The following is a 25,763-nucleotide window of genomic DNA, read 5'->3' on the forward strand; positions in this document are numbered from 1 at the left end:
TTCATCTAAAACTAATGATGTAATGTATGGGGATTAACATAAGAATAAAAAAAAAAAAAAAAAAAGAGTGGTAAGCAACTCTCCCGAAAAATGATGGAGAGACCATCTGATATATAGAATGGTTCAAATTCAATAAACATTTATCATGTAAAAAAAAAAAAAAAAAAAAAAGTCAATTATAAACATTCTGTTTCCCTTATAGATGTTTCAATATGCATCTCCAAGAAATAAGGATATTTTCCCACATAATCCAAATGCCCATCTAACAAAATTTACAGTAACTCTCTAATATCACTTAATGCTCAGTTCATATTCAAATTCTCAAATTGTTTCCAAAAATGCCTTTTTCCATCTGTTTTGTTCAAAATAGGAGTAAAAAAAAAAATAGGAGTCAAAGACCACCATTGCATGTGGTTATGTTTCTTAATTCTCTTTAAATAATATAGACACCCCCCCATTTTTGACATTGTCTTGTTGAATAGACCAGGTTAGTTTTTCTTTACAACTCCCCACCTTCTGAATTTGTCTGATAATTTCCTCATGATAGTTTTCCCTGTATTTCCCCTGTGTCTATCCTGTATGTTCCCTGCATTTTCTGTAAACTAGGAGTTATATCTAAAGTCTTGATTGGATCAGGTTAAACATTTTTTAAGCAAAATGCTTTATAGGTGATGCTTATGCGTCCAATTGTGTCATTTCAGGAAATGGGTAATGTCTGCCTGTCCTACTATTAGTGATGCTAAAATTGATCACTGGTTTAAAGTAAAGACAGATCACTGTATGTAAACTTACATTTCCCTCTTGTGACTAATACGTAATCTGTGGGGTGATATTTTGGCACTGTGAAAATATTTAGTTCCCATCAACTTTTCACCTAATGGATTTGTTCTTCCTTGATGGTCCTCGACTAAATTATTTCATTAGAGGCCGCAAAATGGTGACTTTTCTAATTCTATCATCCCTTTAACATTTATTAGCTGATATTATTTTATAAAGAAGAGCTTTCTTCATCAGCTGGGGTTATTTACCCTGAAATACAGCTCCAACTGGAAAGGTAGCATACATTCTTATTTTTTTGGTTTACCAATTTGCAGCATCATGAATTTAGGCATAGTAGTTCCCTCCAACTGTGACAAATAAATTTTTAAAAAATATTTTAATGACGTTTCTTGTTTGATCATTACTATGGAAGTATGGATTTTCATATATTCAATGTGCATCAATCAATTGCAGTAATTTTTTTTATATTCAAATTGCCTCAGAATAAGTCAGTGAAAGCTCCTTTAAACTGTCTCTGAGGTCCTTTTGAAACATCCCATTAGAGGCGCCTGGGTGGCTCAGTCGTCTGCCTTCGGCTCAGGTCATGATCCCAGCTCCTGGGATCAAGCCTCACATTGGGCTCAGCAGGGAGCCTGCTTCTCCCTCTCCCACTCCCCCTGCTTGTGTTCCCTCTCTCACTGTGTCTCTCTCTCTGTCAATCAAATGAGTAAAAATCTTTAAAAAAAAAAAAGAAAAGAAACATCCTACTACTCACTGACAGTTCTCTTGCTTTCTATCACTCCAAGATGTACCAGGTTCATCTTTTTTATTCCCTGCCCTAGACATGGAAGCAGCCATTCTTCCAAGAGACTTGGTAGCTTTTAGTAAGGACTGACTTTAGAGATCACAGTCTGGGATTTAAGGGTGATAATAGAAACTGAGATGACGTTGCTTATAGGCCCTTTCAGTGCACAGAGCTAGAATATTAAGATAAACACACACATTCACACACACTCATATTTCCAACTAAAATTTAACTGTGGTTTTTACTGAGCTCTTTTGATTTTGTACTCGTATCTCTTTATTCTTTTTTTAAAAACTTTTTTTAAAGATTTTATTTATTCATTTGAGACACAGAGATACAGAGAGAGAGAGCATGAGCAGGGGGAGAGGCAGAGGGAGAGGGAGAAGCAGGCTCCCCGCTGAGCCAGGAGCCCAATGTGGGGCTCCATCCCAGGACCCCAGGATCATGACTGGAGCTGAAGGCAGACGCCCAACCATCTGAGCCATCCAGGCACCCCCATATCTCTTTATTCTTACACTGAAAACTTTGATTTCTTACATTAATATAATTGCTTATATGTGTAATCGTACAATATAAATACAATAATTTACAAATAATAATGCAAATATTACCCTACTAATAAAACAATAAAGACATTTAAGATGTGTGGTAGTTCATTTTGTCCTTGGAATATAATCCCTTAGGGTATACCATCAAAATACTGCATTCTAAAGTCATTTGAAATAGTTCTTTTGTGTAGGCATTTTTACCAACTTGATATGTAATTTGGTTTGTTTGTTTCAGTTTGTGCTCAACCATTCATGAGGAGAAGTTTTTTTTTTACTTTGTAATTTTATTTGTTGAATATGTAAAATATTTACATTTTTCAGAAATCAAAACTATATAATAAAATATACTCAGGGAATTCTCTGCACCTTCTGCAATTTCTCCTGCCATCTTTTTTTTTTAAGATTTATTTATTTATTTATTTTCTCCTATTTATTTGAGAGAGAGAGAGAGAGCGAGCACAAGCGGGGGTGGGGAGAAGCAGAGGGAGAGGGAGGGAATCCTCAAGCAGACTCCCCACCGAGCACGAGCCCAATGTGGGGCTTGATCCCAGGGCGCTGAGATCATGACCTGGGCCAAAACCAAGAGTTGGACACTCAGCAGACTGAGCCACCCAGCCACCCTCCTCCTGCCATCTTTATCACTTCACTCACTTATTTCCTTTTTTAAAACTGTGTAAATTGTGAAATAAAACAAACAGAAAAATGCATAAAACAAAAATGAACAACTCAATAAATTATCACAAAGTGAACACCCATGTAATCCAGGTCAAGAAATAGAACATTTCTAGCACCTTGGAAACCCTATCATGTCCCACAGTCATTATCTCTTCCCAAGGGTAACCATTTTTTTTTTAAGATTTTATTTATTTATTTGACAGAGAGAGAGAGCACAGCAGGAGGAGCAGCAGGCAGAAGCAGGCTCCCCGCTGAGCAGAGAGCCTGACGCAGGCTCTATCCCAGGACCCTGGGATCAGGACCTGAGCCAAAGGCAGATGCTTAACTGACTGAGTCACCCAGGCACCCCCCAAAGGTGGCCATTATTCATTCTTTTTTTGACCCTATTTCTTTGCTTTTCTTTACAGTTTTATAACCTAAGGATGCATGATTAGGTTATGAAACTGTAAAGAAAAGTAAAGATATATAGATTTTGGATTATCCCCGGTATTGGTTTATCATGAGTAGTGTGAGTATGTATACAGTTGTACATGTTTCCTGTTGCACATGTGTGCCAGGGGGAGCAGACAGCCTATAACAACCTTAAAGGGAGGAAGATGGGGGGAAAAAAAGACACCCTGTTCTCATTCTCCTCATTCCCTCCCTCTGATCTCTCCTAGGTATTCCCATTGTCCTAACCTAAAAGGATCCAGAGGAAGAGGGAGCTTATTGAAGTAGTCCATAGAGGTTAGCTTGTTGGGAGAGGAAATAGGGTGAGGACAAGTAGAGGGCAGATCCTAGCGGTAAACTTGAGGTATCTGGGTATCTGCTTTTGATCCCCCTTTCCCCCCTCTGTCTTTCTCTCTCTCTCTTTTTGAGAAATTATCTGTCAGTATAATTGTTACTCTTTTGTAGATAACCTATCTTTGTCAACATTTTACTAGGCTGTCATTAGAGAGACATTTCTTTTTATTTATTCTCCTTGAGATTCAAAGAGCTTCTTGAATACATGGCTTGATGTCTTTCAGCAATTTTGAGGCATTCTCAGACATCATCTCCTTAAATATTGATTCTACCCCCATTTTCTCGTTCCCTTCTTTCTGGAACTCCAAGTAAATGTATATTAGACTGTCATGTGATATCTTTTATGGTTCTACCTTATCTTTTGTATTTTCCATTCTTTTGTCTCTCTATACTTCATTTTGGATATTTTCTTTTGAACTACAGTCCAGTTTACTAATTTTCTCTTCACATGTGTACAGTCTGATGCCTTGAACTCAGCCAGAAACCATGGTACACTCAAAGTAAATCCAAAGAGTTTAATTATAGATCTGTTTATAAATGTATGGACAGGTAAAGAAATATAGACCTTTGTCAGCTCACAGCCAGTCAGGGAGGGAGCCAAAGGAATGCACACCCTGAATTTTCTCCCTCTTTGGACCCTGATAGCTTGTCAATACCTTCTATTGGCCAAATCCAACTATAAGCCAGTGAGCAAGGACGTACAGTTGATACAGTTCATAGACATTAACCTGGGGCCATAGATCAGGGTGAAGAAAGATGGAGCCTGAATATGATGGGAAAATGGGGAATATCTAGCTTAATCCTAGCTTCTACTCTTGTCCTTTATTTGAATGAAAACCCTGTACTTTTTAAAAATTAATTAATTTATTTTTTAAAAAGATTTTATTTATTTATTTGACACAGACAGAGAGGAACACAAGCAGGGGGAGTGGGAGAGGGAGAAGCAGGCTTCCTGCGGAGCAGGGAGCCCGATGCGGGGCTCGATCCCAGGACCCTGGGATCATGACTTGAGCCAAAGGCAGATGCGTAATGACTGAGCCACCCAGGCACCCCTAGAAATTTTTATTTTTTTTGAAAATTTTAAATTACATATATAATTATAAATTATAGTTCTACTGAACAACACTGACTTAGAAAATTCTTTATTTCCCATTCTTATCAGGGAAGATAGCTGGAAGAATTTTGCATTCACATGGCAGAGATAATAGTATATCCTAAAACTTTTACTTCAGTTGTGTTTATACATATTCTTTTTAAAAAAGATTTACTTATTTATTTTAGAGAGAGAGTGTGTGCACAAGCGTGGGGAAGGGCAGAGGGAGAGAGAGAATCCCAAGCAGACTCCCTGCCAAACATGGAGCCCAATGTGGGGCTCAATCTCATGACCCTGAGATCATGAGCCGAAATCAAGAGTCAGAGGCTTAACCAATTTAGCCACCCAGGTGCCCCTAGAGTTTATAGATATTCTTAATTTAATGTACTAAATGTACTATCTTTTCCTTTATTTTTTGCACTTTCATTTCCTCTTTAAGAATTCTTTTCTAACCATTAGGACATGAAGTTATTCTTATACTATCTTATATATTTTTGAAGATTTTATTTATTTATTTATTTGAGAGAGAGACAAAGAGAGAGCACGAGTGGGGTGGAGGGCAGAGGGAGAGGGAGAAGCAGATTCCCCGCTGAGCAAGGGTCCCGATGCGGGGCTCAATCCCAGGACCCCGGGATCATGACCTGAGGCGAGACAGATGCCCAACTGACCGAGCCACCCAGGTGCCCCAATACCACACTTTCTTAATTACTATAGCTTCATACTGAGTATTGATAGCAGGTAAAGCAAATCATCCCATCTTCTTCTTTTCAGAAACATCTTTTCTCCTATTCCCTTTTTACATTTTTTACTTTGAGAAGTTCATAGTTATTATTATTTATTATTGAAGTATAACTTACAGCCAGGGAAGTCTATAAACTTAGGTTTATAGCTATATGATCATTAGCATAGGTATACAACTCCATAACTCCTTAGAGAAATCAAATCCTGATACCTGCCCATTTGCTTACACTGAGTATCCAATGAGTGTGAGAGTACTTGAGAAGTATAAAGCTCTGCAAACAGGATATTCTGGTGTTCAGCTGGGCTGAGCATAGGTGGTCAGATTACCCACTCCCTTTAAGATTTTCAGCTATCAGGAGCAAACTGGCAAGAGCCATCAAAATATTTAATGTGTGTACACTTTGGTTAGAGCACTTCTCTCTTGATTCTTGGCTGGCAGGGGGAGGAAGACCCTCATAAAATAGCAGGGTCCAGGTGTGTCTGACATGGAAGGGCATGCAACTAGACCACACAGTGCAGGTAGGTGTGAGTGGGGAAGCCTGCATTCCAGCTTTGGTCCTTCTCTCACTTTCCCCACTTCAGGGAAGACAAGACAAAAACCAGCCTTCTACCAGTACCGAAGAGCTGTGTTTTTTTCACTGCACACCTGTTCTGGTCCACCCCTATTCTTTTACTTCGGGGGCTCTGGCCATTTCCAAACCCCACCCATCCTGCCTCAAGACAAATCACAGAAAGAGTTTGCATGAAAGTCCACTTTAATGATCCAGATTAGGGTCATCCTAGAACTGTCCCTCTGGAGGGCAAATGGGAGGGCACTGGGGCAGAGGGGCTCCACCTGAGGTCTCAGTCAGCAACAAGGCTTTGGCCCACAGTGGGGGGTGGTCAAAGAAGCCCTAAAACAAGAAGAAACAAAGGATTGGAATCAGTATATGGGGAGGTGGCCCCTTCCTTACCTACTCTCCTTCACAAAATCCTTCAATAAGAGCATGATTTATGTAAGCTACAGTGACTCAGCCCACCCATTGTCTGTCCCCTTGGCTCCCACAAATAGTTCACCCTCCCTTCTGTGCTTTTCCCTTGGGCTCTGGGCTGGAGAAAAATGGCAGCACCTTGTTTGCATTCACAGAAGCACCATGGCAACCATCCCTTACAAGTGGGTCTGTCACTTAGCTCTAAATGCCTCGACCCAGCAACCACTCCAGGCTTAGGAAGGCCAGCTGTCACTTGATGGAGTGAGAACTGGTTTCCTAGGAGAGCCTGAGCGTCTGGAAGCCCCCTGAGGTGCGAGTTCCTTGCAGGCGCTCAGTTTTCACGCTTGCTTTTCTCACAGAGATTATACCCCATTATCATGAGAGGGGCCTTTTGAAATTGTGTATCACATTATGTCACTCCTTCCTTGAAACTTCCCAGTGAAGTTGTCACTACACTTAAAATCCAAACTTTTCACTATGATCCATGAGCCCCTGGATGGTCATTCCGGGGCCTACTTCTCCAACCTAATCTTCTGCCACTGACTTTTCCACCTGTTCCTCTAAAGTGAATGGTATACCTGCCTCGGGGCATTTGTCACTGCAGTGCTCTCTGCTTGGGATGCCCCTCCCTATACCTTCCTCTGGCTGCCACCTTCTTGCAATTCAGGTCTTAGTCTAAAAAAAAAAAAAAAACTTTCATCAGTGTGGAGGAGTCTGACGTTTGGAACAGCCCTATTCTCACTGCAGTCCCTGAGAGGACAGGCAGGGGCTGTGCAAGGGAAATGTCTATGATTCAGGAGACCTGGGTCCAGTCTTGGCTCTGCCATGAACCTGACCCTTGACCAGCCCCAATGTCTCATCTATAAAGACAGACGGGAGTGCTAGATGCGTGTTGTTTTTTTTTTTTAAGATTGATTTTATTTATTTATTTATTTATTTAGAGTGTGAGCGGGGGGAGGGGGAGAGGGAGAGAGAGAGTCCCAAGCAGACTTCACGCTGAGCAAGGAGCCCAACACAGAGCTCAATCCCACAACCCTAAGATCATGACCTGAGCTGAAATCAAGAGTCAGATGCTTAACTGACTGAGCCACCCAGGCGCCCCTGGATGTGTGTTTCAAATCTAGATTCTGAAGAGTTCAAGCATCTCAAGGAGATAACCCAGAGCCTTGCCCTGGTCACTTTGCCCAGGCCATGGAGTAGAAAAAAAAGAATTTAATTTAATTTGCTTTAATTTGGCAACTTTCAATGCCTATGTGAGACTCAGTGTCTATGCACAATCTTTTATTTATTTATTTATTTTTACAGATTTTATTTATTTATTCATGAGAGAGAGAGAGAGAGAGGCAGAGGCAGAGGGAGAAGCAGGCTCCCCGCAGAGCAGGGAGCCCAATGCGGGACTCGATCCCAGGACCCTGGGATCATGACCTGAGCTGAAGGCAGACGCTTAACCGACTGAGCCACCCAGGCATCCCTATGCACAATCTTTTAGATCATCTCATCCTTAGAGGCTCCCAGCATCTGCCCTCTTAACCTCTCATACTGATACCCTCCCAACCTCTCATACAGATGCCCACAGGTGTTTCTGTGAGAGAAGGAGGATGGGGATAACCTTTGATTGGGAAAGGAAAGAACTTTTCTTCAGCTTATCTGTTCACACCTCAATATCTATTCCCTTCTTCATAGGGGCCTCCCTCTTTTAAACAGGTTCTTGGTGATTCCAACCTCCAGAGAAAAAGTAAACCCCTTACCTTGACAGGGTCAGTCCCCTCTCACTGAGGGTCTTCAAATCCACTTTGGAGGTAAAGCACTGCTCCCTGTTCACTTTGGCCATTGGGGTCTGGGAGAGGAGAAGCCAGGAGTCAAGAAGAAGGCAGAAAAGGATGACAGGGTTCCAGAGGGGAAAGGGATAGGATCCAAAGTCAGGGATTGAAAACTCTTGAGAAGACACGTAAGTCTTACCTTGGGGAATAGGAGTCGAAGTTTCTCCTCTTGCTTGCCCCTAAAGAGACAGGGATGACAGATGGAAGCTAAACTTGCTAACACCCATCTCCTCTCCTTCTGCAGAGGCTGGTGGTTGTTTTTCATGATCCCAGACAGAACCTCTCATAGATGACTCTCATAGTCCTGCCAGCAGCTCTTCCTGTAGTTTTTTTTTTTTTTTTAAAGATTTTATTTATTTGACAGAGAAAGACACAGCGAGAGAGGGAACACAAGCAGGGGGAGTGGGAGAAGGAGAAGCAGGTTTCCCATGGAGCAGGGACCCCGATGAGGGGCTTGATCCCAGGACCCCGGGATCATGACCTGAGCCGAAGGCAGACACTTAACGGCTGAGCCACCCAGGTGCCCCTCTTCCCTACAGTTTTAACATCTGTTCCCTCCCTGCTGTCTGTCTGCTAGACAGCATGGGCCAGCCATTGACCTCACGCACCTTATCCCAGTGGTTTTGGTGGGAAAGGCTGCCTGCCCATGCCTCAGACATGGATCTTGGGGTTGGAATCTGCTGATGTGCTTCTGGGCCCTTACATCCTGGGTAATGTCATTCCTCCAGAACAAACCTGCAGGGTAAAAGGATGTGGTGAACTGACACCTGAGACACACTGACTGGTCCACTCCAGGAATTGGAGTGAGACCAGCAATCCCCCTCTCCCTCAAGTAGATAAAGAATCACAACTTGTGCAGAGAACTAAATGAGCTGGTGTATAAACATTACTTAGCATAGTGCCTGGTGTATAGTGAAACTTCCACTAGGATTGTATTCTGTTTGCTGATTCATTTGAGGCTATTGTGAGGACTAAATGAGATTAGGGGTGTAAAGAGTGCTTAGAAAACTTGGGCTGTGATTCCTAAACCTTAGTGTGCATCAGAATTTCCAAATTCTGGAATTTCCAATTCCAACAAATTAGGGGCGCCTGGATGGCTCAGTTGGTTAAGTGTCTGCCTTCAGCTCTGGTCATGATCTCAGGGTCCTGGGATGGAGCCCTGAGCCAGGCTACCTGCTCAGCGGGCAGTCTGCTTCTTCCTCACCCTCCCCCCTGCCCACTCACGCTCTCTTTCTCTCTCTTAAATAAATAAATAAAATCTTTAAAACAAAAAAACCCACTCAAATTACTGTTCCCCACACCCAGAGTTTTTGATTCAGTAGGTCTGGGGTGAAGCTCAAGAATGAGCATTTCTAACAAGTTCTCTGATGATGCTGATGCTGCTGGTCCTGATGCACTTTGAGAACCATTGCTCTAAGGCATTGCACACATATTAGACATCAGTAGTAGTAACAGCAGTAGTATGAACTCAGGGTAGATTTCCTTTCTGACCCTTCCCCCATCCATGAAATTCTGCTCTAAGGAAGGGTCAGCCTTCTGTCTCCAAGGGAATTTTCACTCCTTTTCATGCCTCCTATCTATTCATCATCCTATTTATTCTGCTTCCTACTCAGAGGCTGAGGGGTGTGTAGGTGTGTTCTCCTGGCTGAGAACCCAAGGATTGCTGGCTATGGAAAAACTCAGATAGCACTAGGGGTTGGGACTCATCAGAAGGAACTGGATGCTGGCCTCTTCCAGAGTGTTCAAGGGCAAAGAGCCCACCCATCCAACTCCACCCCCATTCCAGTCATACCCCCTTCTCCATGAGGTGAGCATGACAGGAAAGTTTCAAGTAGAGACATCTGGGGAAGAAAGCCCATCCTCAGGTCAAACAGCCTCTCACTCTCTCCAACTTTTCTGATCAGGTCCCAGCCACTCTTCTCCAGCCCTTACTCACCTTGGGGCACAATCTGCTGGAATACAACTTGTAAGTGCTGGAAAACTGGACTGGCAAATCCTTGGAGGGGCCAGAGCTGCCCCATTCCCACTTGGCCCTGACCACCTAAGAGGCAGAATGGTGGCATCAGCAAGGAGCTTGGCCAGAAGCCTTTCAAATCCCAGCTGAAGAAAAGCATCTTTCTTCCACTATTACCCCTGGGTTCCCCGGTCTCTGTCCCCCTCACCAGACCCTTTCCTCCTCTCAAGTCCTCCTTCTTTTCATTTTCCCTTCCCCATCACCACCTGCCCTGTTATTTGGAACCTCATTCGCCTTTGATGCCAACTTCCAGATAAGAACCAAGCTTACAAGCAAAGAGCAGCCTGTGGAGGATGAAGTAAGCAGAGACTCAGAAAGCTATACACATGGAATGGATAATCAGATGAACAATGGGGCATGGGAAGCAGGTGAACTGCATCTCAAAGGCTTGGAAGCCTGGAGGAGATTGAGGCCTAGAATCCTTTGAGGAAACAAGTATTGGTATGCATAGGGTTTGTGTGTCCGGATCTTTGTCCTGAAAGCCACAGTTTATCTAACTGTGCATAGGGGAACGACAGAGTGTGGGAGGGGATAATCCCTAATGCTACAACGCCTTCATTATTCCAAGTAGATGGGGTAGAGTTGGTAGAGAGTCCATTTTTTATATAGTGGAATTACCATGAGTCATTATGGACAGGCGTTAAGAAAAGGGAATGGTCCTCCGAAATCAAATGGATTCCCACACCAGTTTCCTGGCTTTCGGAAGGAGCAGAACCTCCAGCACCCTCATGAGAAAGAAAAGAGCTTCTTCTGGAAGGGAGATTGTTGTCTGAGGCATCCTTCCAGGACAGATAGGAAAAGTGGTGACCTGGACGCCCTCTGCCAGACCCACAGGGCTCCTGGCGCTGTCCTTGGTGCTGAGGGAGTGACCGACGCGTGGCTTGGAAGAGGCGTCTGGGCGGCAGAGGCATCCCTACAAGAACGTCCCCCTCCCCCGCCACACCCACATCTCTCCTGTCATCCGCCACCAGGCCTCCTCCCACAGTTCTTCGCGAGCCCTCTGCACTGGCCTCTAAACCCAAGAATCGGGCGGGGAAAGTTGGCGTCAGACTAGGAGTTTGCGCGCTCTTCCCCAAGCGCCTGGCACTGGAATCTTCGAGTCTGCGCAGTCGGTCTCTGGCCGCTCAGACGTTGTCAGCGCTGGTCTACCCCGAAGGCTCGGAGTGCAGGGAGAGGAAGAAGGATGGACTCTTTCCCCCTCCATTCTCTTTTACCCCAGCCTAACATTCCCCTTCTGATCTGAAATCAGAGCGCAGATACCAGGCTCAGAGGGCTTGTGATGAAATCCTAGCTCGTTTCTCCGCCCAGCTTTCTCTCTGGAGCCAGGACCCCGTCCGTACCCGTGCGTCTCTGCTCCTATTGTCCAGAAATCCGGGTCCCCTGCCTATCCCTCAGCCCTGGGCTTCTCTTCCTTGGCCCCTCGGTGTGTCTTACTTCTCCTATGGCGGCATAGGCGGGGCTTACTTCCCTCTGCCCACTCGTCTTTCCGTCGCTTTTCTTAAGTCCAGATCCCATATGCGGAGCCCCACCTCAAGCCTGCGTCTCTTTCTACAAGACGCTCTCTACACTGATCTCTTTTCACGTCCCTCAACACATCCTTTTCCTCCTGAGTTCCTAATCTTGAGGCCCCCTCCTCCACTTCTCTCAGGAGCGCTCTCTGGTCTGCCCGCACCCCCCCCCCCCCCCCCCCCCCGGTTTCCTCCTGACCGTGGCCACTAATGTCGCTGCAGCCCCCTGGGCGGCTGTTCAGCAGCAGGAAGCAGAGGAGCAGCCAGAACCCCCCCCGGAGCCCCTAGGCCACAGCAGGTGCTGAATCTTCCTCAGCTCCGCGCGCTCGCCCCCCTCCTAAGTCGCAGAGAAAGTAGAGACAGCAGCTGGAGGGGCTGAGCTGGACTGTAGCTTCCCACCCGCAGTGTGCGCTGGATCTGCACAACCCTCCCTTGGCAGCTTGGCCAATCGCGGTTCGTCCCTGCCCCCGCGGACGCGTAGCCAACTCCTTCCCTTTACCGTAGGCAGAGCCATTCCAACTCACCCCCAGGCACCCGCTTTTTTACGTAAACCAGGTCCCAAGGACTACTGCTTCTACTCTCAGCCCCAAAGTTGTACAAACGAATTGCACGTAAGATGCGGGTGCGAATTGTACCTACCTCATAAGCTTGTTATGAGGATTAAATATGAATAGCAACTGGACAGTAGACACTCAATGTAATTAGTCTGTTATTATTATCCTTGATGCTTACTTTACCCTCACCTCTTAAAAATCTTCAACATGCATGAGTTCAACCTGCAAAATATATCGCACATCTATCCACTTCTCTCCACTACCATCGCCTTGGTTCAAACCACTAACAAGCTAACTGATCTCTTGCGTCCATTCTTGTTTAGTTATAGGCTAGTGTGTGAGCTTTCTAAACCATAGATTGGCATTTCAACATTTTTCTTTACATTTAAAAAATTTTTAAGTCATCTCTACCCCCGACGTGGGGCTCAAACTCACGACCTCAAGATCAAGAGTCACATGCTCTATCTACTGAGCCAGCCAAGCACCCCTCAATATTTTTTTCATTAAGCTTAACAAATTTATTATGAAAATCCTCAAATATTAAAAAAGAGAAGAATCTAATGAACACATATATGTATCAGCTAGACTTAACAATTATTAAGATTTTGTCAGAATTGCTTCTTTCTCTTGAAGTATTTAAAAGTAACTTACAGACATCATGACATTTCACTCCTAAATAATTCAATATGCCTCTCTTAGAATTAACAATAGTTTCCTACATAATCACAATACCAGGCATCTGTGGTAGGCTGAATAATGGCCCCTAAAGATGTCCATGTCAGAGTCTCTTGAACCTATGAATATGTTACTTTATATGGTAAAAGGGACTTTGCAGTGTGATTAATCTTAGAAAGTGATTAACCTCAGATGAGATTAGCCTGGATTTTCCAGGTGTGTGCCGTACAATCACAAGGGTCTTTATAAGAGAAGCAGGAGGGTCAGAGTTAGTAGTAGGAGATGTGACATTGGAAGAGGTTGGAGAGATGCCAGGAAGAGGTCACAAGCCAAAGAATGCAAACAGTGTCTAGAAGCTGAAAAAGGCAAGAAAATGATTCTTCATTTAAGCCTTCAGAAGGTGGCTCAGTGGGTTAGGCTTCTGCCTTCGGCTGAGGTCATGATCCCAGGGTCCTGGGATTGAGCCCCAGATCGGGCTCCCTGCTCAGCGGGGAGTCTGCTTCTCCCTCTCCCTCTGCCACTCCTCCTGCTTCTCTCATTCTCTCTCTCTCAAATAAACAAATAAAATCTTTAAAAATAAATAAATAAAAGGTAATTAAGTATTTGAGGGAAATTTGTATGTGGATTTTGGGTTCACTTCACTCATTTCCCAGATTTCTTCCTCAATTTCCAGTTGCTCTGGCATTTCTGTGCTCCAACCTGTGTTTCTGAGGCTGGTCAGACTGCCACTTTCTGCCTGAGTTCTATTTCCCCATGTGCTGCAGGAAACTGTGAAGTGTCCTTAGGAGGAAAGCCTGTTAAGTGTAGGACTCATCTGTGGACTTTCCTTTTTTCAAGGATTATATTCCCTCTAGCTTTTCTTGCTTTTGGGTGGTCTCCATGCTTTCAAACAGTTATTTTTATATTTTGTCTAGGGCATATATATTCAATGTTAGGAGACTAACACAAGCCATTTTGTCACACCAGGAACTAGAGGTTTATCTGGTTATCACCAACTTGTGCTATACATATTTGAAAATTGTTTACAGAAATAATTTGAGGCCTAAGAGCAAATGATTCTGAATCTGCTTTGAGATCTATAATGCTATAGGAAAAAGGCACATACTGGTTCTTGGTTAGTTGAGCAGAGGTGGCAGTGCTTCTCTCTCCTTTCTGAGATTTCAAACTGCTAGGGCGCCTGGGTGGCTCAGTTGGTTAAGTGACTGCCTTTGGCTCAGGTCATGATCCTGGAGTCCCTGGATCGAGTCCTGCATCAGGCTCCCTGCTCGGCAGGGAGTCTGCTTCTCCCTCTGACCCTAACCCCTCTCATGTGCTCTCTCTCATTCTCTCTCTCTCAAATAAAAAGATAAAATCTTAAAGAAAAAAAAGATTTCAAACTGCCAGGGAAATAGCTAGCAAAATAATAACTTATGTAGGCATTGCTACTGCACTTCTTTTTGCTATTCTTGCAAGGCACCTTAAAGCTGGGAGTAATAACCTCAGAAGACCAAGCAGGTTCTCAGGCCTATTAGGCCTGGAGTTCAAGGGGAGGAAGTTCCTTTCCCAAGAGGAAAAAGATCACCAGAAATTGTGGTGGGGGGAGAGGGTGAGGAAGGATTGCAATTCAGCTGTGACCCTACCCTGCCTTGCATTCACCTGATGAATGACATCTGGAAGGAGAAAGGGATCTGAAACCAGGCTACCCTCTGCACCATCACCACCCCAAATCTCTTCTCTGTTCTGGCCCTACATATTTTACTCCAGAGGCTCTGACTGGAGCCCACCTGTCCTGCCACCAGACAAGCCCACAGAAGGAGTTTTGATTAAAAACCCACTTTAAAAATCCAGAAGCAGGTTGTCCTAGAACTTCCCCTCTAGCTGGTAATGCAGGGATGCCTCAATCAGCTACAAAGTTCTGCTCAAGAAGGAAACAGCTTAAAAAGCTCTGAAGTGTAAGGAAACAGGGGATTTGGAATTTGTGTGTATATGTGCTGGAGAACTTCCCATCTGCAACATAAACCCCCTCTCCCCCAATAAATAATAGGCTCTAATAGCAGTCCTGATTTGGGCAAGTCCTGAGGCATAGTGACTTAGCAACTGCTTGACAGCCGGCGTCCCCTTGGGTCCCATATCTGATCTTCTCTTCCCTCCCCTGATGTCCCCATAGTTTTAGAGCTAGTCAAGGACCTTGACTTGGAGAAAAGTGGCAGATTCTTTTATGCAGACTTTAGCACCATGGCAACCAGTCCTCATTGTGGGGATCAGTCACTTAGTGCTGCTGATGTCACCACAGCGACCAATCCAGGCAATGAAGCACAGTTGCCATGGTGACAGGAGGCAGAAGATGTTTCCTTGGAGAGCATGAGGGTCTGGATTCCCGCCCCCCCCCCCCCCCCGCCCTCCAAGGTTCAGGCTGTCTCCGGGTAGAGCGCATGGCCAGCTGGAAGTACTCAGCTCTAGGCAATTGCCCAGTCCAAGCTATCACAGTGTCCCCTAGATCAAAACAATACTTCCTAACAGGCCTGTCGGTTCCACTCTGGCCCTCTATCAATACATTATCCAGCAGTGCTAGGGTGGTCTTTTATTTTTTATTTTTTAAAGATTTTATTTATTTATTTATTTATTTATTTATTTATTTATTTATTTATTTGACAGAGAGAGAGAGAGAGAGTGTGTACAAAAAGGGGGAGCGGCAGGCGGAGGGAAAGGGGGAAGCAGACTCCCTGCTGAACAGAGGGCTGGATGTGGGGCTCAATCCCAGGACCCTGGGATCATGACCCAAGCCAAAGGCAGACACTTAACCGACTGAGCTACCCAGGCGCCCCTAGGGCAGTCTTTTAAAATTGTACATCACATAATTCTGTTCATTTCCTTAAAATCCCTAGTGATTTTCTTCTGCTCTTTGTATAAAATCTAGACTCTTTGCTACTAACTGCAAGGCCCCAGTAGCCAGTTCTGGGCCTACTTCTCCAACTGCATTTCCTACCACTGGCTGCGCTGTTTGTTCCTCTAATGTGCTATTTTATTTATTTATTTATTTACTTACTTACTTATTTACTATTGTGCTATTTTAGAACCAAAAATACAATAACCAAAATTAAAAACTTAATGCTCAATAACAGAATAAGAATACAGAAAAAAATATCAATTAACTTGAAGATGGAATAATAAAAGTGATCCAATCAGAACAACAGAGAGAAAAACATTGGGGAAAAAAACCAAGAGCCTCAGGGACCTGTGGGACAATGCTAAAAGTCTAACGAGCATGTTATTGGAGTCCCAGAAGTAGAGGAGAAAAGGGGTAGTTCATTAAAAATATTTGAAGAAATAATGGCTGAAAACTTCCCAGATTTGTCAAAAGCCAGAAACCTACAGATCCAATAAGTTCAGTGAACTCCAAATGAAACCAGCAACCAAAGGATTAAAGGGGGAGATAAGCACAGGTACAACTTTTTCTGAGAATGGGTCTGCCACCCTGTTTCTATAAGATAACATCCTTGCCTGACACCCTGATAACCATGTGTTGACTTAGTTTTGCAGAGACCCAAGTTTTCAGTAAGAAGCTGGCCAGAACCAGTCAGGACCAATGGCCACCTCTTTGACATGAAAGAGCAAAATGAAATGAGCGTCTCCTACTTAGTAACTGCCTTTATTTTTTTTCTTTTCCAAGTGTTTATTTAAATTCATTGGTTAATATACAGTGGAATATTAGTTTCAGGTGTAGAATTTAGTGATTTAGCACTTACATACAACACCCAGTGCTCATCACAACAAGTGCCCTCCTTAATACCCATCACCCATTTAGCCCATCCCCCCATGCACTGCCCCTCCAGACACCCTCAGTTTGTTCTCTAGAGTAAAGAGTTTGTTTTCTGGTTTCCTTCTCTCTTTTTTCCCCCTCTATGTTTATCTGTTTTGTTTCTTAAATCCCACATATGAGTGAAATCATACGGTATTTGTCTTTCTTTGACTGACTTATTTTGCCTCACATAATACTCTCTAACTTCCTTTATTTTGGGGTCATGAAGCTTCTTTCTCCTTTACTGAGAACCTTTTCTGCTTGCCTTTAAAAATCCCTGACCCTCCCCCTTTGGGGAGGGAAATTTGAGGCTTGCCCTTTCATCTCCTCACTTGGCTGCCTCTTGAATAAACCCTCTCCTTGCTGCATACTCAATGTCTCAGTGATTGATTGGCCTTTGCCTTGTGTCAGGCAGATGAACTTGGGTTTGGTTACACAAACAGGAGAAACTTGAAGAAATCCATGCCCTGACACATCATAATCAAACTTCTAAAAACTAAAAACAAAGACAAAATCTTGAAAACAGCCAGAGGAAAACAACATATCACTTACAGGAGAACAATAGTCCAAATGACTGTGGATTTTTCATGATGAACCACAGGGGCAAGAAAGGAATGGAATAACATTTTTAAAGTGGTAAAAGAAAAGCTGTCAATGCAGCATTCTATACCCAGCAAAATATACTTCAGGAATGAAGGTAAAACAAAGATGGAGAAAAACTAATTTGTAGCCAGCAGACCTGTTCTAAATGAATTGCTAACAGAAGCTCTTCAGATAAAAGGGAAATGATATCAGAAGGAAACCCAGAACATCAAGAAAGGAGAAAGTAATAGAAATGGGAACTATCTGTGCAAACATTACAGGCTATTCTTCCCCTTTTGAATTACTCACAAAGCATTTGATGGTTCAAAGCAAAAGTTCTAACATTGATAGAGTTTCCAATGTATGTAGATGTAATTGATTCTAGTCGACAGCTACGACATAAATGGGGAAGAGGGAAGGAACGTACACTGGTAAGACCTCTGCATTCCACTTAAAATGGTAAAACAGTGATTATTTTTTTTAAGATGTTATTTTTAAGTAATCTCTACACCCAACATGGGGCTCAAATTCACAACCCCAAGATCAAGAGTCACACGCTCTACTGACTGAGCCGGCCAGGTGCCCCGTAAAGCAGCAATTATAAGCAGACCTTGGAAAGTTAAATGTGTATACTCAGATGCCTAGAGCAACCACTTAAAAAGTATAGGAAGATAATAAAAAACACAATTGATGCATTAAAATCAAATACTGAAAGTGTTTCAATAACCCCAAATGAGGAAGTAAAGGATGCACACGATGATGGAGGCTGAGAAATCCCATGGTTTGCCTCTGCAAGCAGAAAACCAGGAATGCTGCATCTCTGGACCTGAGAACCAGGAGAGCTGATGATATAAGTTCCAATCTGAGTCCAAAGGCCCAAAAACCAGAAACACTGATGTCCAGGGGCGGCAGAGGATGGATGTCCCAGCTCAAGCAGAGAGCAGATTCACCCTCCCTCCACCTCTTTGTTTTGTTTGGGTCCTTGGTGGATTGGATGATGCCCACCCGCATTAGTGAAGGCATCTTCTCTACTCAGTCTACTAATTCAAATACTGATCTCTTCCAGAGACATTCACACAGACATACTGATATAATGTTTTACCATCTATCTGGGCATCCCTTTACCCAGTCACACTGACACATAAAATTCACCATCATCATGGGCAACTGGGAATGAACCCTACTGGGGACCTCTGAGGATCTGTGTAGAGCTTGTCTCAGATTTTCCCCACCAGGGACGAATCTGCTGGGGTATTTATCCACTAAACTCCGTCCTTAACTATTGAGAGCTACCTCTGAGGGTGTTAAATCCCAGACACCTCAGAGCTGTCTTGAGCACAGGTAGGCAAGATCCCCTGGCATTCCAGAAATCCCACAGGATAAGAAGCAGAGTCCCAGCTTGAGATGGGAAGCTGCTGGCGTGTACAGACATAGCCTACCTGCAGCTACAGGCAAACTCAGAGATGGGCCAGGGGATACGAAGCAGGGCATCTACTGGTCTGCTACACAGTTGTTCAATAAATAGCTATTGCATGGATATGTTATATGTATAACTTACTTCCCTGACTAAGCTTCAGTTGCCTAGAGGCAGGAACCATGTGTTGTGGTGGCCAGACACAGTGAATGTATGCTAGGGAAAAGTAGGATAGGTGGTAGGGGCCAACCTAACTAATAAAAACCAGACATAGATAAATGTGATGAGTTGAGCATTAGGTTTAGCTATGTCCTTAGATGCACAGATGCAGGGGTTAGGACATGCTTTGGCAGCATGGTTAAGCCTCTATTATCAGAGGAGTGGCTCTTAATTTCCCTGGGTTGTATAAGTAGGTAGGTGCGATGATCTGAATATTTGTGTCCCCCCAAAATTCACATGTTGAAATCCTAACCCTCAAAATGATAACATAGTATTTGCAAGCGGGGCCTTTGTGAGGTGATTAGGTCCTAAGGGTGGACCCCTCATGAAAGGGAGTAGTGCCCTTATAAAAAAGATCCCAGAGAGATCTGTTGCCTCTTCGTCCATGTGAGGGCAGTGAAAAGACACTGTCTATGAACCAGAAAGCAGGTCCTCACCAGACACCAATTCTGCCAGAGCCTCCTAGTGGCTTTCCAGCCTCTAGAACTGTGAGAAATAAATTTCTGTTGTGTTTAGCTGCCCAGTTTATAATATTTTGTCACATCAGCCTCAACAGACAGTAGGTTTGGTACTTTCCCATGTGCTCCTATTTGTGAGGATCAATGAGCTAAGTGCTTTGAGAAATAAAAAGCTTGAGGCATGGGATGTCTGGAGTTTGGTTGGATTGAGCAATGGTGGCTAGTCCCCTTCTCCCAGGGGCAAAGTGACCACAGGTATCAGAATGTTAAATGTGCAAAGCCTATAGTCACAGAATTCTCTGTGTGGGTTCTTGGGTTTTGAGCTGGCATGACTGGTCTGTAGGGGACCCTAATGCGCAGAAGGTACTGTGAACCTCACAGGCAGAGTGAGGTCCCAGGCCTGCCAGACCCGAGGTCTGGAGGGAAGACTTTCTTTCCACAGATAGAAGAGATGTGGGTGGGGCGCCTGGGTGGCTCAGTCGTTGGGCGTCTGCCTTCGGCTCAGGTCGTGATCCCCGGGTCCTGGGATCGAGCCCCGTGTCGGGCTCCCTGCTCGGCGGGAAGCCTGCTTCTCCCTCTGCCACTCCCCCTGCTTGTGTTCCCTCTCTCGCTGTGTCTCTCTCTTCAAATAAATAAATAAAATCTTTAAAAAAAAAAAAAAGAAGAGATGTGGGTGAGGATGGCTGCCCCTCCAGCTGTGATTCCATCTTGCCTTTCATCTGCCTTAGAAATGATCTGTGAGGGGAGAAGGAAGGGATCGGAACCCAGGCATTGGGGGCAACAAGGGCTCTGCTCTCTGAATCCCACACCCCAACCTTCCCTGGGTTCTGATCCCACCTCTCTCACCTCAGAGGCTCCGGTCAGGTCCAAACCCTACCTATCCTGCCTCCAAACAAGTCTGTAGAAAGAGTTTGCTTGAAAATCGGCTTTCATTTGGATTTGGATCCAAATTTGGATCAGCCTGAAATTGTCCTTCTTGAGAGCACCAGGAAGGTGTGGGGGATGGGAGGCTTCCCCTAAGACCTCAATCAGCTGTGAGGTTGTGACTCGTGACTCATGACTCAGACTAGGGAATGGCTCAAAAACAGCCTAAAATGGAAAGAAACAAGGAATTTTCAATGAATGCTCTGAGGCAGGGGTTGCAACTCCTTTCCCCAGCCCTCCCCACCAAATGCAGAGCAAGCAAGTCTCCATAGCAGTCTTGATGTGAATAAGGCCTGAGACAAGGGACTCAGGTGCTGTCAGACTACAGGCCTTTCCCTGGTCCCCATCTCTAATCTTACCTCCTTTCAGGGATTTTCCATTAGACACAGGGCTGGTTGGTCCCCTGGGCCTGAAGGAGAATGTTAGCTCCTTGTTTGCACACTTGATAGAACCATGGCAACCGGCCCCCATTGTGGGGTCAGTCACAGGACCAACGATGTGGTCCAGCAACCAATCCAAGCTAAGGAGGCCTAGCTGCCATGGTGACAGACAGGAGGACCAGTTTCTTTGAAAGGGGTAAAAGGCTGGAGCACCTCTGAGGTGCAGGCTGCCTCTGGATTGAGTCCAGCTTGGAGCTTCCCAGCAATGCTGCCTCAACCTTAGTCCAGGGTACCACCAGATCCCACCTGGACAACTCAGTAGCCCCAAATAGTTCGAATTGGTTCTACCCGTCCATTTCATAATCCATCTTCCAGCAGATCACTGTATCTTTATAAAATATTTATCACATTGCCCTTCCCTCGCTGATGATTTCCATTGCACTTAGAATAAAACCCAAATCCTGTCTTATAGACTATGAATGCTGAGTAGTCCTGGGCCACTCTCCTGCCACACGCCTTGCTGTCTGTTCTCCTCTGAAGGACCCTGCAATCTCACCTAAGGGCAATTGTGTTTGTCATTCTCTCTGCCTCTTCCTCCAGATCTTCCCGGGCTGCTTCCTAGTGTCATTTAGGTCAAAGTTCAAATGCCACCTCCTCAGGCTATCATTAGTGTGGAGAAGTCTGATGTGCAGAGTAGCTCAACCTCTCCTGGGGCCCTGGAGAAAAAGGAGGCGGGGTTGGGGTGGGGAAAAGTTGGGTCAGGAGACCAGGTCTGGCTCTGCTCCAGGCCTGCCCACTCAGTTCCTCAGCTCTAAAGATGAATGATAACTAAGAGGTGAGTAGTTTTTTACCTGGGCTCCCAAGAGCTCAAGGGACCAAGGGGATGCCTGAGACCTTTTTCCCCAGGTGATTTCCTCCACACCACAGAGAAGAGCAAGGGGGAAGCTGAATGGGAGGGGCTCTGGGTACTCTTGTCCCATTGAAGGATCGTAGCTTTAGATTTATATTTAGAGATAAATGTGTATATATGTATGTATGTGTGTGTATAGAGAAAGAGAAATTTACATAGATATATAGATATGGATGGATGGATGGGCAAGGTAAGGATTAGGGTCATGTCATACTCAAGATTTTCTTAGAAAAACAGAGAGTCAATATTTCTTTTAAGTTGTAAGACCTCCCAAGTAGATTTCTGCAGGCCCTTCAAGCTCTGTGCCTGTGCTTGATCTTACAAGAGGCCACTGGAGGCCCCCAGACCCTGCATCCTGCAGTTGCTGAAATCCGTGATAAATTCTGTGAGAGAGAAAGTGGGGGCGCCCTCAAGTGGGGAAAGGGAGAATTTTCCCTCAATCCCATAACCACTGGCATTTTTCATATATTGTCTTTAATCCACACAGCAACACCAGAGGGGTCGCCTTTATTAGCATTGCGATTTTACAGATGTAGAAGAAGGGACTTGAAGAGCCTAGGGAATGTGTCCAAGATCACAGCTGGGCAGTGGCAGAGGCTGGATTGGGTGGGCTCTGTATTGGAAGCTCTGTTCTTTTCCATCCTCCAGGCCCTCTCTTCCAGAAGGTTCTCCATCAGCCTCAGGGGAGTCTTTTCATTCCTCATCAACCAATGTCTATTCCCTCCTTCACCCTGCCTCCCTCTATAAACAGGCCCTGGGTGGGCTCAGTTTTCCTGGAGAAGGCCATGCCCTCCCCTGTAGGGGGGCCTTGCCATGGTTGGTCATCTCTTGGTTCAGGACCTCTGGAACCATTTCAGAGTCCAAGCATTGTTCCTTGTTCACCTTGGTCACTGGGCTCTGAGGGGAAGGAAGGCAGGAGTCAAAGGTGAAGAGGAAATGGTGAAAAGGCCCAGAGGAAAAGAGATGGGATCCAAATGAAGAATTTCAAAATCCCTGAGGGCCCCTAACCTTAGGGAACAGCAATCAGAGTTTCTCTTTGCACTTGCCCCTAGAAAACAAAGATTAAGCCAGGGATACCAAGTAGTAGCCATGGGTCCAAATCCCCTCCTTTTGCAGACATGACCAATGTATCATGGTATTGCTTCGGGCTGAAATCAGACAGGTGCTCTCTTCATTCTATCCACTGGACTTCTGATGGATCCCACCTGCAACCCTGACACTCCTTTCCTTCCCAACTGTTCTGTCTACCAGTCATGCGCAGTGTGGACAGACCACAGGCCTCACCCACCTTGGCATAGTGGTTTTGATGGAAAAGGCTGCCTGTGCATCCCTCATGCAGGTCTCTGAGGCATGGAGCCTGGGCATGTCCTCCATCTTCTGAGTCTTCACATCTTGAGGGTCATCATCCTTCCAGAACAGTCCTGCAGGGAGAAAGGGAGGAGTGTGAGGTGACACTTGGGACGGCTGGATTGGCCCACCCCAGAAACCAGAGTGTGATTAGAATTTCTGCTTTCCCCCAAGTGCGTAAGGACCACAGGGCATTGGAGGGATCCAGAGACTGGCTGGGGGGCAGGAGTTTGCCTTCTGCCTCCCTCAGCATTGGAATCCCTGTTCTTACTACTTCTGTGGCCCTGGGCAACTTAATTAAATTGGCCAAGCTTCAGTTTTCTCATCCATGAAATGATGAACCATTGTTGAGAGAATTACAGGAGATAATCCATGTAAGTTTCTTAGCACGGTGCTTGGTGCACCGTAAGTGGTCAAATGTGAATTTAACAACAGTGCTGTTAGGAGAACTGAATGAAGCTGAGGATGTACACAATGTTTTTAAAGCTCTAAGGCATTACTGGCACATTAGACACCATGATCATCAGTAGCAGTCATTTGAACTCCAAGCAGATCTCCCTTCTGAACCCCTTACAACCATGAAACCCTGCTTTCAAGAAGGGTCAGACGCCCCCCAAGGAATCCCCTCCCACTCTCCAGCTCCATCTGTCATGCTTCTATTTGCCATAAACTCTGAGCTGCCTACTCAACCCAGTTCAGAATCTGGACTATGTGTGTATGGCGGGGGGGGGGGGGAGAGGGAGGGTCTGACTGGAGACCCCATGATCCCTGGCTCTGAGCACTTGAATAGCACAGTGGGGAGGGGTACGGGGCTAGTCCCAAGGAGATGATGCCAACCTCTTCCAGGGACTTCTAATCGCCTCTACCATGCTCCTCTAAAGAAGGCGAGCGAGAACAGCTTCCCCACGAAGCCTGGGAGACCACCAACCCTGTCTAGCTCAGGATCTGGGCAGGTGAGGCTCCAAAGGTGAGTATGATGAGAAAGTTCCAGGCAGAGAAATTTGTGGAAGGTGCTTTTTATGTCAAGCCGGGGATTCCTCCCCCACCTTTACACCTGACAGCCTGGTCTCTCTCTTTCAGCTCTTCTGCTTTCACCTTGAGGCACCAGCCGCTGGAGCACACCTTGCCAGTATCGGAAGGCCAGGCTGATGACTTCTTGCCAGGACCTGGACGGTTGCATTCCCACCTGGCCCTGTCCCTCTAAGGGCACAGAATGGCATTAGCAGGGACATTGGCCAAAAGCCTTCAGGAGGTCAGGGTTGCAGAGAAGCAGCACCCTCTCCACCATCACTCTCAGATCCCTCCCCCTTCCCGGTTATCAGCTCTCCCTTCATCTCCGCCCTTTGCTCTTTATCCTCTGGGTCTCACTCACCCTTGGCACAGACTTCCAAGTAAGAGCAGAGTCTTCGGGCCAAGAGACAGCCTGTAGATGGACAGGTGAGCAGAGCCTCAGAGGGCTACAAAAATTGAAATGGACAGACAGGTGGACAGGCTGGGGATGGGGGAAGAAGTTCAGCTGCTTCTTGGGTGAAGAGCTGAAAAGAGTTCTGGAATCTTTGGAAGAATAAACCTGGAACCTGGGTTCAGACTATTAGGGCTGGCAGCCCAGGATCTCATCCTGGAAGCCACAGTATACCCAGCTGCACGATGTGGGGAATAATCCTTCTACCATACAGATCCTCCTCAGGCCAGGTAGACGGGGTGGGGTGGGGCAGAATCCAGAAGGCCAAAGGGTTCAGGCGTCTGCACAGGGCCTACCACCCCTTCGCCGCCCACCCAGCCATCCGCAGAGCGCGGGCCCTGCATGGAGTCCTCCGCACTGGTCTCCAAGTTCAAGGACCCGTGGAGGACAAGTGGAGGGTGAGGAACACGAGTGCGGGGAAGGCCAGGCATCCTCCCACAGCTGCCCAAACCTGCGTCCCCAGGCTGGAGGGTAAGTAAGCCCAGGCGCCTGGCTGGGCCCAGTCATCTCCTCGAGGTCGTCGGGACTGGATGCCCGAGCGCCCCACTCCTTCTGCCTACCCCTCACCTCCAGGCACCTCCACCCTGGCCCTCAGCGCGTGCTTGTTTCTCCCGTGGCCTCGTGGCCCGGATCTGTGTCCCCTGGCCCACCCGGGGTCCTCTCCATTCTTCCTGCTGAACCCTCAGTCTCCCCTGGGGCTCGCTTCTCCTCCGTCCTACCTCCACCTTCCGATTTTTAACGCCCCCCGCCACCCCCCGCCTGCAAGATGCCTAACGACTTTCCCCACCCAACACAGTTCCCCCAAGCTTCGTGCACCCGCCACTCCCGCAGCCCCCGTTTCCCGGCCCTTCCCCCAGCTTTCCTCCTGACCGTGGGGACTAACGGCGTCCCAGCCCCCCGGGCAGCTACTCAACAGCACGAAGCAAAGAATCAGACGCATCCCCACAGGTCCCCGGGCCCCGCGCGCCCGCCGCCGCGCCCGCTGCAGCATGGTCGCGTCGGAGCGTCTGCTCCAGCCGGCGGCCTAGGCCAGACCCCAGCAGCGGCTGCGAGCGCCCCCCTCCGGCAGCTGGGCCAACTGCGGCGGCTGGTTACAAGGCCCCCAATCCGGGCTCTTCCGGGTCTTGGCGTCAGAGTCCCGCTTTTAAAAGTGGGCTGCTCCTGACTATAGTTGAGCCTCGCTCTAGAACCCCTTCCGGACACCCCTATCACACAGGAGGGTGTCCGGAGGAGGGTGTCAGGAGCATCGCCTCCACCTCCTTATCTCCAAGGATTAAAGATGGGCGGGGGGGGGGCGGCGGGGGAGGTGGCTATCATGTGTAATTGAAAATCTGTAAACAGCG

At 46.2% G+C, this 25,763-nt stretch overlaps 2 protein-coding genes across 2 annotated transcripts; both read right to left on the reverse strand.

Moving 5' to 3' along the window:
* Positions 1 to 7,860: 7,860 nt before the first annotated feature.
* Positions 7,861 to 12,231, reverse strand: RESP18 (regulated endocrine specific protein 18). The gene is given in 6 exon segments (XM_021702977.2): positions 7,861 to 7,957; positions 8,124 to 8,214; positions 8,811 to 8,930; positions 10,132 to 10,236; positions 11,917 to 12,001; positions 12,004 to 12,231. Coding segments are annotated over 6 exon segments (726 nt in total).
* A 9,876-nt stretch (positions 12,232 to 22,107) lies between these two features.
* LOC110592308 (receptor-type tyrosine-protein phosphatase-like N) lies at positions 22,108 to 25,375 on the reverse strand. The gene is made up of 6 exons (XM_021703259.1): positions 25,291 to 25,375; positions 24,331 to 24,381; positions 24,054 to 24,158; positions 22,900 to 23,032; positions 22,620 to 22,659; positions 22,108 to 22,508 (listed from the first exon to the last, which is right to left on the reverse strand). The coding sequence occupies exons 1-5, from the start codon at positions 25,358 to 25,360 to the stop codon at positions 22,635 to 22,637; spliced, it is 384 nt and encodes a 127-aa protein (XP_021558934.1). The 5' UTR covers positions 25,361 to 25,375; the 3' UTR covers positions 22,108 to 22,508; positions 22,620 to 22,634.
* Between the last annotated feature and the right edge of the window lie 388 nt (positions 25,376 to 25,763).

This window comes from Neomonachus schauinslandi, chromosome 3 (assembly GCF_002201575.2).
Source record: "Neomonachus schauinslandi chromosome 3, ASM220157v2, whole genome shotgun sequence".
Taxonomy (NCBI): domain Eukaryota; kingdom Metazoa; phylum Chordata; class Mammalia; order Carnivora; family Phocidae; genus Neomonachus; species Neomonachus schauinslandi.